General features: G+C 39.8%; 1 protein-coding gene across 8 annotated transcripts in view; it reads right to left on the bottom strand.

Moving 5' to 3' along the window:
* DDAH1 (dimethylarginine dimethylaminohydrolase 1) overlaps positions 1-15,145 on the bottom strand; it is a 260,786-nt gene that overhangs the window by 18,667 nt on the left and 226,974 nt on the right. For all 8 annotated transcript variants that reach the window (XM_054667664.1, XM_063800036.1, XM_009424459.4 and 5 more), the window contains 2 exons: positions 14,367-14,440; positions 13,273-13,392 (listed from right to left, as the gene is read on the bottom strand). In XM_054667664.1, the coding sequence (XP_054523639.1) occupies positions 13,273-13,392; positions 14,367-14,440 (194 nt within the window). The remainder of the gene's footprint in view (positions 1-13,272; positions 13,393-14,366; positions 14,441-15,145) is intronic.

The raw sequence follows: 15,145 nt of genomic DNA, 5'->3' as shown, positions 1-15,145 counted from the left end.
TCCTCATTCTTGTTTCTTGTTTTATATCATCTTTCCCTTCTATTTTTAGTTATGTTATTTTGCTGTACTTATGTGTCTTTGTAAGCTGCTTTTATGAGGTGAGGTGTGATTATACAATGTCAAACAGTTCTTCTAAAAACATGGTTTTAAATTATCACACTATTACAAGTGCATCTCGTAAAAAATTCAAATATGAAAAGTTAAAGTTCTATTGGACTTAACTGCATACACTTGTCAAAACTCATTGAATTATCCATTTAAAACTGTAATTTTATTGTAAGGAAATTATGTCACAATAAAACTAATTTTTTTTTTTTTTTTTTTGAGATGTAGTCTCACTCTGTCACCCAGGCTGGAGTGCAGTGGCACTATCTTGGCTCACTGCAACTTCTGCCTCCTGGGTTCAAGCAATTCTCCTGCCTCAGCCTCCCGAGTAGCTGGGACTACAGGCACACACCACCATGACCAGCTAATTTTTGTATTTTTGGTAAAGATGGGGTTTCACCATATTGGCCAGGCTGGTCTCAAACTCCTGACCTCGTGATCCACCCGCCTTGGCCTCCCAAAGTCCTGGCATGAGCCACCACACCCGGCCAATAAAATTAATTTTTTCAAAAAGTTAAAGTCCCCTTTCCTCCATAGTCTATCCATTTTAATAACTCTGAAAACCCTCCTAAAGTCTCCTGATGCAATTTCCTTTAAAAGACACACTCACTCAGAGCCTGCCTTCAATGAAGAGAAAAGAGCTGCCAGTCCACACTTTTGCATTATCCTTCTGTGCAATCCACACCAGTCACCGAACTTCCATCTTTCATCAGCTTTGGTTGCTCTCCAGAGATCTTTCTCAAATTCTCTCTAACAAGCTTTAGGGATGGGACCAGACAAACTTCTCCCCCAGAGATCTGGGTTTCCTTCCTCTTGCCACTATTCCTTCTTGTAGAATTTAGTATCATGTATTTAGTATCATACCACAGGACTTCTTAGCTGGGAAGGAAGGCAGACTTTTCTCTATGTCTGAGGGACTGTGTGCCTAATGAGAATGAGCATAATAAAAACTCACTGCAGATACATTGTATTTTAATATACATATGTTATCAACAGAGAGAAAGGCACTATATGGAAAATGTGATAAATGAAAATCTTTCATTCTGTAGGCATTTCTTTCTAAACAGACAGCATTTTAGAGAAAAGTTAGCATTTCATAAGCACTTGTATTTCAGTAATCTAGGGGAGTTATGCCTGATTTTCCTTCATATGAGAGCTATTTCTCTAAAGTGCCAGGTATTTTACTCAATATGACATTATTCTGAATGATTTTAGGTGACATTTTCTGTTCAAGGACATAACAATTTACTTTAGGAATAGATTTTCTCTCCCTGCCTTCATGTAGGAACTGACATCTGGTGAACTCCAGACACAGCCAGTGTTCTCACAGCGTATGGATTACCTGCATCAGAATCACGCCATGGTTCCCAGTCTTGCTGAATCAGAATTTCTAGCAGTGAACCCCAGGAATGGGATGTACCTTTTAAGTGTGTACTGTGTGTGATTCTTGGGTACATTAAAGTTTGAGGACCACTAACTTACACTATTCAAATTAATATGATCTGGCTGGGTGTGATGGCTCATGCCTGTAATTCCAGCACTTTGGGAGGCAGAGATGGGGGATCATTTGAGGTCAGGAGTTCAAGAACAGCCTGGCCAACATGGTAAACCCCATCTCTACTAAAAAAAAAAAAATAATAAGCTGGGCGTGGTTGTATATGTCTGTAATCCCAGCTACTCAGGAGGCTGAAGAAGGAGAATTGCTTGAACCTGGGAGGCGGAGGTTGCAGTGAGCTAAGGTCATGCCATTGTACTCCAGCCTGGGCGACAGAGCAAGACTCCGTCTCAAAAAAAAAAAAATATATATATATATATATGATCTTCACACCTAACAGGTATTGTTACTGCTATTGATAATATGACTGGTAATAGCCGAACTTTATGGAGTTCTTATCGTTTGCCAGGGTGTGGGTAAAAAAGAAATAAGTGATTAGAAAACATACAAAAACTCTAATAGATTCAGCGCTTTTCATTTAGCTCCTGATTGTTTTTCATTGTTGTTGTTTTTGGAACCCTATAACGGTGAGTCACCTCTGAGTATGTGGTCACAGGTTTAAACTTGGTCCCACTTCGGGAAGAGATAAAGGGAATGGCTGTTGTAATCTATCTCCAAAGCTACCTTTAACATTTGCAAACAGATAGTGTGATGAGTAATATGGGGACCCAACAGCAGCAACAGAACCATAGCTGAGAAAATGAGATTTAGAAATATTCTTGAAGATTATTGGACAAATACAACATTTTGAAAGATGAAAACAAGGAAAAATAGTAAGTGATTAAGAGCAGGGCAATGGTAGTGGGATGGTTTTGCAGGAGGGTGGTAGAAAATTTAATGTGTTTCTTTTGCATGTCAGTATTTCTAAGGATGATCCAAATTCTAGTATTGTGTCATGTAGTGGGGAAGTTTTCCCCAGAGGCTGCAGAATAATTCATGGTCAAAATGTCACTTCTAATTTAGTGTCTATGTTTCACCCTATGCTTTATTAACCTTCAGCCAAGCAATAGGATACTTATCAACACCTATGGCATTTAATACATGTGATTTCCACAGAGAAACAGTAACCCAAAACTCAAAACCCTCCTCCTTCCAGCTCAACTGACAACATTTCCTAATCCCTTCAAGACCGAAGGTACTGGCGTTGGCATGGCTGAGAGTATCACATTGGTCATGCTGTGATGTACGATCTCAGCCCATGAGACAGAAATCATCCTTTTTTAAAAAATCTTTTGCCAAATCAATTCAGCCAAGAAACAATCTGACACTGCTAGAGATGGAAGGCATGCAAATGTTTTTAAGATGATTTTTTTGGTGGGCCTTGAGAGAGAGTAACAGATGAAAATAAATGGAAAAGGGTAAAGGACAGAGACTCCAGACTTGAGTGAGCACTGATTCCACTGCTGCCAATGGAAACTGAAATGGAAGCCAACCCCGTTAGTGTCTTGCAAGCTTAGGCATCAGATGCCTACCAGAGCTGCTGTCATATCTGAGTACTGCTCTATTCCTAAAATGTGAATCTAGGTCAGTGAAATCCAGCAACATTTGCCCACCAATTTTTGATGGTTTGTTCCTTTGTGGGTGAGGAATGCTGAATTCATGGTGACAGGGAGAGTTTAAACTCTTTTCCAAAAATTCTACCAAAGGCACGCCATTGTGGTAGTTATTTCTGAAGTCATTTTGTTCATCATTGTCCCCAGGAGCACAGAACAGGAGTTCTGTAATTATCTTCCAAAGTGTTGATCTGGTCCCTTTTTCTCCCTTTAAAGTCCATCAGTCACGATGTCCTGTTACTTCTCTAAGTGGGCCTCACTTTCTGCACTGCCCTTTCCACTTTCATAGCTACTTTCCTAGTCCAGATCCTCCACTCATTTATTCATAGACTGTGCTGTGCAATGGCATCAGCTAGTTTTATTACTCCTAATCCTTATTCCTGTTAAATCATTATGGGAACCGTGCCAGACAGATCTTTCTGAAAAAACACCTTCAGCTTCTACTCCTCTGCTAAAAAAAAAAATCTGTGTTGTCCCCCACAGCCCACAGATAAGAAAACCCCGATTTCATTGGCCAAGATAATTTGAAGCAGCCCCAACTTGTATCTTTCACCTCTCTCTCTGTTTCCCTGCATCCAGTCCCCATTCCAGCCATTGTCTCTTGATGGTACTACTGACACTTCCCCAGGCTGTCCTGTTTGTAATAACCACCACTCTTCTGTGCCAGCTATGCCTGACGTTCATTCAGGTGCACTCAGACTTTGAGTCCTGCTTCTGGTTGATCAATCCCTCTCCAGAACTCCTACCACCTTTCCTAGGACTCTGAACCATTTATTAGCCACTTATGTTGTGTTGCACGGTGACAGTTTTTATCTTTTAATGTTCTCTCTTGTTTCTCCAGCTAAATGGGAGCAGCCTTGAAGGCAGAGATCATTTCTCATCCGACTCAGTATCCCTGTGCTTGGGATAGTATCTTTCATATATTAATAGTTGCTGCTCAGTAAATCTTACCACTGTGATGTCTTTTCAATTGCTGTTTTAAAAGTCTTTTTGCAGAAGAGACAGTAATAAGAGGTTTTGAAAATCTTAGCTGCTTTTCCTATCAGAGTTTTATGTATGAATTAGAAAATCATGTTTGTTAGATATCCAACTGAATAGTTATATATGTAATTGAAGCTTCTTCTAAGAAAATGGAATGAAGTTGGAATCTTTCTGTGGTTTTCCTCAAACAGGCATAAAAACATTGCTAAGCACAAACAGATATAAAGATGTTCCGGCTGGGCGAGGTGGCTCACGCCTGTAATCCCAGCACTTTGGGAGGCCGAGGCGGTGGATCACGAGGTCAGGAGATTGAGACCATCCTGGCTAACACGGTAAAACCCCGTCTCTACTAAAAATACAAAAAATCAGCCGGGGAGGTGGCGGGTGCCTGTAGTCCCAGCTACTCGGGAGGCTGAGGCAGAAGAATGGCGTGAACCCGGGAGGTGGAGCTTGCAGTGAGCCGAGATCATGCCACTGCACTCCAGCCTGGGTGACAGAGCGAGACTGTCTCAGAAACAAAAACAAAGAGAAAAACAAAAACAAAAAAAACCCCAGATGTTCCATCACTTACAGGCACTGAAAGGACAATATCACATTAAGATTCTACAGTGAGCCCACTCTGAAGTAATCCTTACCACTAGTGCTTTATAATTATATGGTTGCTACTTTTTGCCAAGTAGTTGTTTGCTCCATCCTAGGTTTAAGACACGGCATTTCACCTTGACTGGCTGTTATAAAATTTCCAATGGGAAGGAACAACACTCTCGATTCCTACTGAGGCTAATTCAACTTTGTTTTTTCAAGAAGAGAACGAGTATAGGAGATAGGGGTCACATAGGGAGAGCTGGAGGCAGAGCCAGAATGACAATCCATGAAATGGATTCTAAGTTCTCTGCTTTGTCCTCATGGGCATTTTGGCCCTGTAGGCAATTATGCTTCTTTAGTAGAATCAACATATGATTATTTTAAAAAGTAAGGTATTCTCTAATATCAGTAATAGTGTGAAGTTTAACTTTTTCCCCCCTTTTTGGCATATATCTTCACACAGTAAGATCAGGTCCTGTTGTTAGGTTTTTCTATGAGTGTGTGTGTGTGTGTGTGTGTGTGTGTTGGAGGAGGAGGTATGGGAATATGAGTCAAATGCAAGCTTCCTGTTCTCAGAAAATGATAACATTAGTGATTTTGGTAACTTGGAATATTTTAATGAGGAATTTTAGCATGTCAAATGGATTAAATCATGGCATCCAAATTATTACCCAGTTAGGTATTATATTTCAAGTTTATACAATGTTTAATTCTGGGCAGGAAAAACCTAAGAAGTTTCTAGTTTTCTATGGCTTTAATTTGAATACTTTCTTTACTTTTACAACTAATGTAATTGGGATATGTTATTTTGCACCTGTATGACAAAAACGTTGGCTTCTTCAGGTGCACATTATTCGGGATTGTAAGCTGGGCACTTTTGGAAGTTGCAGATATCCTTGAAAGCAGTGGCTCTCAACCTTGGCCTGTGCATTAGAATCACCTGCAGAGCTTTTAAAAAATGCAGACGCCTGGGTTCCATTCCAGACCCAAAATATCAGAATTTTCTGAGATAAACCCAGGGTAGTATGTTTTCAGAAAGCTACTCAGATGACTTTAAACCACTCTCACTAGGAACCACTAATTTAAGGTCACTTATAGACTTTTTCTTTCAGAAGTTAGAGTCTTGGGTTGAAAGGCCCCTTATAAGGCTATGTGGCCAACCATCCAACAGATGATTACCCCTACAATATCCTATAGAGTCAGTTTAATACTTTTTGATGGTCTAGTATATACTGGACAGGATGAACAGCACTTTTAAATATAATTTATTCCTTTTTCCCTTTGACATTTTCTTGAAAGCCCAAAAGGAAAAAAAAGCACATTATTCCCTTTCTCCTACTTGGCCAATTTTGACTTCTTCCTGCCTTGGGACTAATGCTAAAATTCAGCATGGCTGTTTTGGTGTCATAGCTTCAAATTATTTATTGGCTTATTATGCCAAAACATTTTATTTTGGCCACCCTAGCCTTGTTGGCATACAGTTCTGGGAATATTGTCAGATGAGGCAACTGCTGCCAGGAAAAGGAGCATAAACAGTTGTTACAAATTCAGAGGCTATTTGGTTTTGTGTTTTAATTTCTTAATACACGCATGGCAGATTTAAAAAATCATTGTTTTGTGGAGCTGGTGAATACAACAGCCAGATAATAAGACAAAATTAAACCTACAATGGGATTGTCAGTATGCCTTTCATAGCAGAAACTCAAAGTGGAAAATCTTGTGGCTACACACTATAATTCCCTGTGACAACAATAACTAAAAATGCAAAGTCTTTATTTTTTCCATTTCAATCACCCTGTTGATATGAGCTAGTTAGTTCTCATTCTGTCTTTTGGGTTTTGCTAGTTGTCATTAAAGGAAATTCCAGGCAATAAAAAACATATAAAATCCAAACACATTAAGGGTTTTTCCATCTTCATTTTTTATATGACCATCTATAAAATAACATGGACATTTTTGGACATAAAAGCAATGCTGCAGCTGAGTCAAAACAAGAGGAAATACAGTCTGAGTGATCTCTATTATATAGTTAGTCATTCAAAAGAAAAACAGGCTGTGTGCTATGCAATTTAAATGAGGTACAAAGCAGCTCTTGTGTTCATTCAAGGAATGTTAGAAATTCAGTTAGTTATTTCAGGAAGTAGATAAGAAACCTAAAAGACATTTCCATTGAGATGCATTGTGAGCATTTTAATTTAAAATTACAAGTCTATTGAAAAACCACATACTGTATTTAAGCTCCATTTACATGACAAAGGCACAAAAAATGGAGTGGTGATCTCATAATTCTTTTCTTACCACGTCCTTGTAGTATTTTTATTAAAAGTATTTTTAGGTAATAATTTATTGTGATACAAAAGAACAGAATTACTAATTTTAAAAAAGTCCACCAAAGAAAACTATAGCTGTGTCCCATAAATATACACAAATGTAATATATGAAAAAAATGAAAACAAAAACAAAACAAGACAAAACAACAAAAAAATTCCTCTCCTACGGGGTTAGGAAGGTGAGGATGCTCCTCCTGCTGCCCGGCCAGCAGATGGCACAGTCCCGTAGCCGGTCAGTGCTGCAGTCCCTCCCAGGTGGGGTCAGCAGCTTCCTCCTCTGAATAGTTTCAGGAAAGTTTTAGCTAAAGGTACCACCTCCCCTGACCTCCCTCCCTCCCTCCCTTCCTTCCCTTCATCCTTCCCTCTCTCCATCTTTCCCTCCCTCCATCCTTCCCTCCCTCCCTTCATCTTTCCTTCCTTAAGAAAAAATTTTTTTCTCCAATTGACTGGAAGAGTGAATGCTACCAATGAGGTCAAGTTAAAAATCATTACTGAGAATTACTGTGAGTCCCTCCTGAGGCAGATATTACTATCTGTCCTCCTGTGACGATAGCATGTAATTAATTCAGGTTTTTGGAAAAGAAGGCAATTTCAGGGATGGATCTAGAAAAAGAACAAGGTGAGATGTGGTATAGATTTACTCTTTCTTATGTCTTTTTCCCCCTTAATTAAAAAAATTAAAAACAGGGTAGTCTGTGGAAAAGACAGTCATCATGTAGAATGGTGTAGAATGGTAAAGCAGGGGGTTAGGAGTTAGGCACACTTAGTTATTGGAGAATTATTTCTGTAAGTCAATCATAGCCTACTTCCAACAATGTAACATATATATTTTTCCTAAACTTTAAAAAATTAAAGTATACAAAGTGTAATATATAAAGTATAACAAACAAAGTGGCCCTCTGGACCATGACTGCCTCCCTTCATCTTAAAATAACTATTCTTCTGACAGGTAACAGTAGAGAGTAGCTTTGCCTCTTGTTTAACTATGTGCATGAAAGAATAGAATATTTATTCTTTGGGGGGTTGGCTTCTTTTGTTCAAACTTTGGAGTGACTGGAGTACTCATCTTTTTAGAGAAGGCAAACATTCCTTCTGGAAGAGTACAAACAGGTCTAATGCCTGTGCGCTAATTAATTTGTCTTACATTATTTTTTTTTTTACAGGTAGAGGGGTATGAAGGTGAGATGCAAAGTTGGGAGAAAAACTATAGGAAATGCAAGTTGCTCTAAAAACTAATTTGGCCTAAATAATAGTATTTCTAGGATCAGACTTGCTGTTAAATATCTAGCATTTGTTCAAACCAACCTAACTTCTAGTACCTTTGCCATATGGATGGTAAAATGCAGTAATAATGTCTTCCTTTCTTCTTTCCCTAGATTGGTACCCTGTATTAAATGTGTTGTGGTGGCCAGGCCTGTAATCCCAGCACTTTGGGAGGCCGAGGCAGGCAGATCACTTGAGGTCAGGAGTTCGAGACCAGCCTGGCCAACACGGTGAAACCCCATCTCTACTAAAAATACAAAAATTAGCTGGGCGTGGTGGCGGGTGCCTATAATCCCAGTTACTCAGGAGGCTGAGGCAGGAGAATCTCTTGAAAGTGGGAGGCGGAGATTGCAGTGAGCCAAGATCAAGCCACTGCTCTCCAGCCTGGGCAACAGAGTGAGACTCCATCTTAAATGAATGAATGAATGAATGAATGAATGAATTTATGTGTTCTGGGCTTTTTAGCTGAGAATTGCTAAACTCTTCCTAGATGGATGATTTCATTTAAATATACAATGCACACACTATTAACTCCACTATAATCTCAAATGGCAAGATGATGATCTCCATAAGAATCCACTTCATTAACCAAGAGTAGATTGCAACCCATTACAAAGTATTTCAAATGCAATAAAACTACCCAGAAACCCTTGGGGCTCTCAGCTTTACCTAAACATGTAAGAAGTAGATTCTGAAGGAACCAAGTACTCAGCAGTGACAGAGGTGAGAAGTAATCAAGCTTTCGGTGTGTAGCACAGGAAGGCACAATTCACCTCTGTTTAAGTAATATGCCCTTTAAAGAGATGCCCAAGTGACCAGGGACTTCTCTACAGAGGAAAGAACTGAGACATCAAGGTTTACAAGGGAAAAAATAAATATCTGGTACCAAACTCACACCTATCCTGAGACTGCTCAGATCCTGGATACCAGTAAAAAATGGAAAGTCAGGAGATAGGTGGAAAGACATGGAAGGAGCAGACAAGCTCGGCTAGAACCAATCTATGGCAAAATAATTAGAAAAGGTTTTCTAATTAAAAAAGAAGATTCAGTATGGAGTAGGGTGGGCAACTGGGGCCAGGGGAATCAGGGCCCAGGAAACTTGTTTCTGGAACTGTAAGATCCTACTCAAAATGATTATTTCATCAGGTCTCAGTATTTTGAACTGTAAAATGGGAAAAACAAAACCAATACCACTTTTATCACTTGTAGGTGATATATTTGTCTCTATTCATCTGTCTTCCTGCCTGTCTATAATAACATGGAGTATTTATATTTCTATGTTAGTAGTTAGCAATTAATAATTGCCCCATTAGATCTAATTAAACGAAGGAGCTTCTGCACAGCAAAAGAAACTATCATCGGAGTGAACAGGCAACCTACAGAATGGGAGAAAATTTTTGCAATCTACTCATCTGACAAAGGGTTAATATCCAGAATCTACAAAGAACTCAAACAAACTTACAAGAAAAAAACAAACAACCCCATCAAAAAGTGGGCAAAGGATATGAACAGACACTTCTCAAAAGAAGACATTTATGCAGCCAACAGACACATGAAAAAATGCTCATCATCACTGGCCATCAGAAAAATGCAAATCAAAGCCACAATGAGATACCATCTCACACCAGTTAGAATGGCAATCATTAAAAAGTCAGGAAACAACAGGTGCTGGAGAGGATGTGGAGAAATAGGAACACTTTTACACTGTTGGTGGGACTGTCAACTAGTTCAACCATTGTGGAAGACAGTGTGGCGATTCCTCAAGGATCTAGAACTAGAAATACCATTTGACCCAGCCATCCCATTACTGAGTATATACCCAAAGGATTATAAATCATGCTGCTATAAAGACACATGCACACGTATGTTTACTGTGGCACTATTCACAATAGCAAAGACTTGGAACCAACCCAAATGTCCATCAATGATAGACTGGATTAAGAAAATGTGGCACATATACACCATGGAATACTATGCAGCCATAAAAAAGGATGAGTTCATGTCCTTTGTAGGGACATGGATGAAGCTGGAAACCATCATTCTCAACAAACTATCACAAGAACAAAAAACCAAACACTGCATGTTCTCACTCACAGGTGGCAATTGAACAATGAGAACACTTGGACACAGGATGGGGAACATCACACACCGGGGCCTGTCGTGGGATGGGGGAGGGGGGAGGGATAGCATTGGGAGATATACCTAATGTAAATAACGAGTTAATAGGTGCAGCATACCAACATGGCACATGTATACATATATAACAAACCTGCATACTGTGCACATGTACCCTAGAACTTAAAGTATAATAAAAAAAGAAAAAAATAATTGCCCCATTATTAATTTTATTGATGGTTGTAACATAGAAACCAAACTGCTCTCAAATAAATAAAGCAGCTGAGTTCATGCAAACCTGAGTTTCACCAACCCATTTTGAACCTGTGACTATTTCCTTAGGAGAGCTCATTATTCCCCAGATCAGTTTGTCCTCTTATTTTCACTACAAGGTAACATGACATTTTTGATGCTAGAAACATGGCAGGTGGGCATTCACCAAATCCACAGGCCTGTGGTTTAGGCAGTACATTTGCTGATGGAAAATGCAATCTCCAACAAATGCCTTTCTAGCTAGTGAGGATTATTTATAGGTTCTGACAAGTAGAAAAGGAACATCATTATTAACACTAACTCGAATGAACTCTACAGGGAGGAGGACTATAAAGTCTTCATAGGATGCCCTTAACAGATGTGGTCTGAGAGAATTTGACCATGGGAAGGGAAAGATGAAGAGAGAAATAGGGGTGAGTTGCCAAGCCATGCAATAGGACTTAGGGCTTGGGGTTTTTTTCCTAGGTCATCAGTGGTCCTCTTTTCTGACTGCAGGGTCTTCCTTTTCCAATGTTGGTCCAACATCTCTGAAACAATGCAGGGCTTTCTCCTCAAAGACCCAGATTGCTCCCTCACGGTGATAATCTTGTCTTCCTCACTGTTAAGTTCCTACTTCTTCAGATCTCACCTGCCCCTTCCACCTGTACCCCTGCAAACCCACTAGAAACTCTATGAGTTGAGCTGGTTTGCTCACATCTCATGAATGTACTTTGCTCAGTCTTTGCTTATGCCATGTCCCCACCTGTAATTTTCTCTCATTGAATTCTACCCTGTCAAATGCCATCCATCCTTCAAGACTCACATCTAGTCTCATTTCTCTCTACAAAGCTTTCTCTGAATATCTAGGCCTCAGGGAACGCCTCCTTTTCCTCTGAACTTTGAAGAGCAGTTAGGGCCTATATCATATAACGTAGTGCTAATTAGTCATATTTGATTACCTTTTATTTTGTTATGTGTTAGTCTCTCTAGACTATTTGAGTTACAGACCTATTGAGGTAGGGACCAAATGATTTGAGTTAGGGACCTAGTCTACCCAGAATGGCAGAAGGGGCCACTTTTTCTAGTTGGTCCACCCAGAAGAAGTTCTTTCTGCTAATACACACAAATGCATGGTATAGACCAGCTTAAACCCTCTCATCTTATAATCGATCTCAGACATATGCAGACCAGCCTAGGTACCACGGATAGATACCACAGTCCCTAAGGAGAAAAATAATCTTCCTAGACCTCCTGAGTGACACCATTTATCAAATGTTTTCTTTCAAGACACCAGCTTTTTTTATATGCAAGAAGTTGACATGAACTTCCAGATGGAGCAGAACAAAAGACATTCTCTAAAGTAAACGAACAAAAGCCACCATGATACAAATCAAATTCTGAGACAGATTGTTCAGCAACAATTAATAAAAGCCTTAGAAACAGAATCAAAGATACCGTTTGGGAAGAGGCGGAAGAAAGGCCAGGTGAGCTAGCTCAAAGAGTGGCAGATAATACAGAGGGGAAATTTAGCTCAAGGAAACGATTGCTTCCCAGCCAAACCACCACACTTGGCACTGAGGTAGAAGAGAAGAGACCTGAAAGAGCCTCAGGGCCCACAGATTTGCTGTCTATGACTAAGAGGAACTTCTGGCTTTGGCCCTTTAATAAGTCATGCATGCTCGTGTGCAGGACCAGCTAAGAGGAAGGGGCTGCAGTCCTGACCCACCATTTATTATTAGCACTATGACCTGGGGTGAGTCACTTGATCTAGTTTTCTCATCTGCAAAATGGAGATAATACCACCTTTCTCATTCATTTATTCATCCCTTCATCAGACATTTATGAAGGGCCCACTGTGGGCCAAGTGCAAAGGAGCATAATGATGAGCAAAACAGACACAGTCTTTATCCTTATTGGGTGTCCAGATCATCTCACGGGGTTGAAGTTACAGAGAAGGAAAGGGAAAGCACTGCATTGTAACAACAGAAGGTCATCTTCTTTATCAATGACTTCCACTCTTGATTTAGCCGTGTGACCTGGGCAAGTCTAATTTTCTTCTGGCAAGTCTACTATCTATAAAATGAGGAAATTTCCGGTCTTAAAATGTTATTATTCCAAATGCAAATGAAGAAGTTAAGCTTTTTAGGTACTTCTGAACCATGGCTTTCTAAAAGATTATTATGAAATAGTCCAGATGCAACAAAAGGATAAGAATAATATAACAAACCCTGTGTACCAACTCTCCAACTTAAGTGAGAAAACATTACAAGGAGCTCAATCTGGTGGCATGCCCTCCTTTCCCCTGAGGCATAATGTTGATGAGTTTGGTGTTTATTATTTTGAATCATGGCCTTTTTTTAGGAAATCTGGTGTGTAACTAAAAACAGTTCACCAGTGAAGAGTTCTTCCTACACTTAGGTGTTCCTGGCTTCTAATGAATGTGAGGTCACAACAGTGCACATCACAGAAGCTCAAATACCTGCCTGTTCTCTCCCTGCCAACCCTGCTTGTTACTCCCCCAGCAGAGAGGATGTGAAAAACCCTGTGGCAGGCACCCCCACTACATTTAGAAGGAGCACAGTTTTGTATTTACCTTAAGGGCCTTCTGTGCAGATTCACTAGACCCAATTGCGATCAGGTTAGGCCCAGCCATGCTGCAGAAACTCTTCAAATGCAACCCATCTGCCACTGGCACTGTGGAGACTGCATAGTCCTACGTGGACAATAGAAAAACAAGCAGTTTAGTATTGCAGAATAATTCTAAAACTGATTAAAAACCTCCCTGAAATACACCTACTTCTTGAAGGCTGACAGGGACCTTGAATATTTGGAAGAAAAACTGGGACCCACAGATTTGGATATTGCTAGTTAAACGAAGACTGCTTCTAAGAAGACAGCAGAGTCACCAGATGTGTGACTGCTGCAACATCTTTGCTGGCTGTTTGATCTATGGAGTGGGCTACTCTGGGAGGGTGTATTTGAATATCCTGTGTAAACAGTGCCTCAGCTGGAGACTCACATCCTCATGGGGAACGGAGCATCTTGAGAGTTATATCCCTTCCTATGCAGTGTAGAGAGCCAATCTATTAATAATCAATAGAGTAAAGGGACCTTAAGAGGATGTACGTGCAACACCTAGCACAGTTTCCAGCACACAGAAGGCACTCAAGCACAGGTGACCCCTGATTCCAATCTAAAAAAAATCTGTATTTCATAACAGTCAATTGGGTTTCCAAGTTTTTTTTTTTTTTTTTTTTTTTAGAAACAGGGTCTCACCATGTTGCCCAGGCTCATTTGGAACTCCTGGGCTCATGCAATCCTCCTGCCTTGGCCTCCCAAAGTGCTGGGATTACAGGTGTGAGCCATCACGCCCGGCCTTCCAGATTTTTTTTTAAGCTGTTGATTGTTCCAGGAACATCTGCCAGGTGGTTGTATAATTATACACTGGGAGAAGACAGAAGATGCCCATGCTAACTTAGTTGTTCTTGTGGTAGCCCAGTGAAGCTGAATTATTGAGGAATTTGAATTTTATAGCTTCTAAAACTTCTAGTAAATGTACAAACATTACGAATTATTGTACAAAGCCAGTGAAGCGTAAACACCATTACTCATGACATTGATTCAATGGTTCTATGATTATTTATTAAGTAATTGCTTTGTGCCAGGCATAAACTACCTTTTACCTACCTTAAAAGTATCAGCCAAGATTTCAGCACCTCGTTGATTTGTCCTTTTGGAAAGGCCCACAAAAAATTCTCTGCCTATAATAGATGTCATGGAACATAGTGAGCAGGCGGCACCAGTGACTGTACATCATTTCTTTTATCTATAAATAATGACCTTAAAGCATCACACAGTTCTCTCTTACCACAGAGAACAGCTTCACTAAAGAGACTACAAAAAATGATTTCAAACTACTGCCCTTAAGAATAAACTTTTTCAAATTCAAAAGGGCAGAAAGCAGGATGGTGGTTTCCAGGAGCCATGGGGAAGGGTAAATGGGGAGTTATTGTTTAATGGATAGGAAGTTTCAGTTTGGGAAGATGAAAAAGTTCTGGAGATGCCTGGTGGTGATGGTTGCCTAACACTGTGAATGTTCATGCCTCTGAACTGTACACTTAAAAATGGTTAAAATGGTAAATTTTATGTTATGTATATTTTACTACAATAGGAATGAAATTTTTATTTAGGCAATAATAAACACATTGATAATCTCTGATCAGAAATTAAGTAATAGCAATGACAATTTAACAGTAAAACAGTTCCTCAAATAACATCATTTTGCTCAACTTTGATGAGGAAAAAGAAAAAATCGATTCTGAGCTGGGGCCATGGTCTGTAGGGAGTTTGTACATTCTCTCTAGGCCTGCGTGGGTTTCCTCCCACATCCCAGAGCTGTGCACAGCAGGTGAATTTTCATGTTTACAGGGTCCCAGTCTGAGCAAGTGTGGGTGTGTGTGGGTGAG

This window comes from Pan troglodytes, chromosome 1, assembly GCF_028858775.2.
Source record: "Pan troglodytes isolate AG18354 chromosome 1, NHGRI_mPanTro3-v2.0_pri, whole genome shotgun sequence".
NCBI lineage: Eukaryota > Metazoa > Chordata > Mammalia > Primates > Hominidae > Pan > Pan troglodytes.
This window is presented reverse-complemented; position numbering and strand designations above follow the sequence as displayed.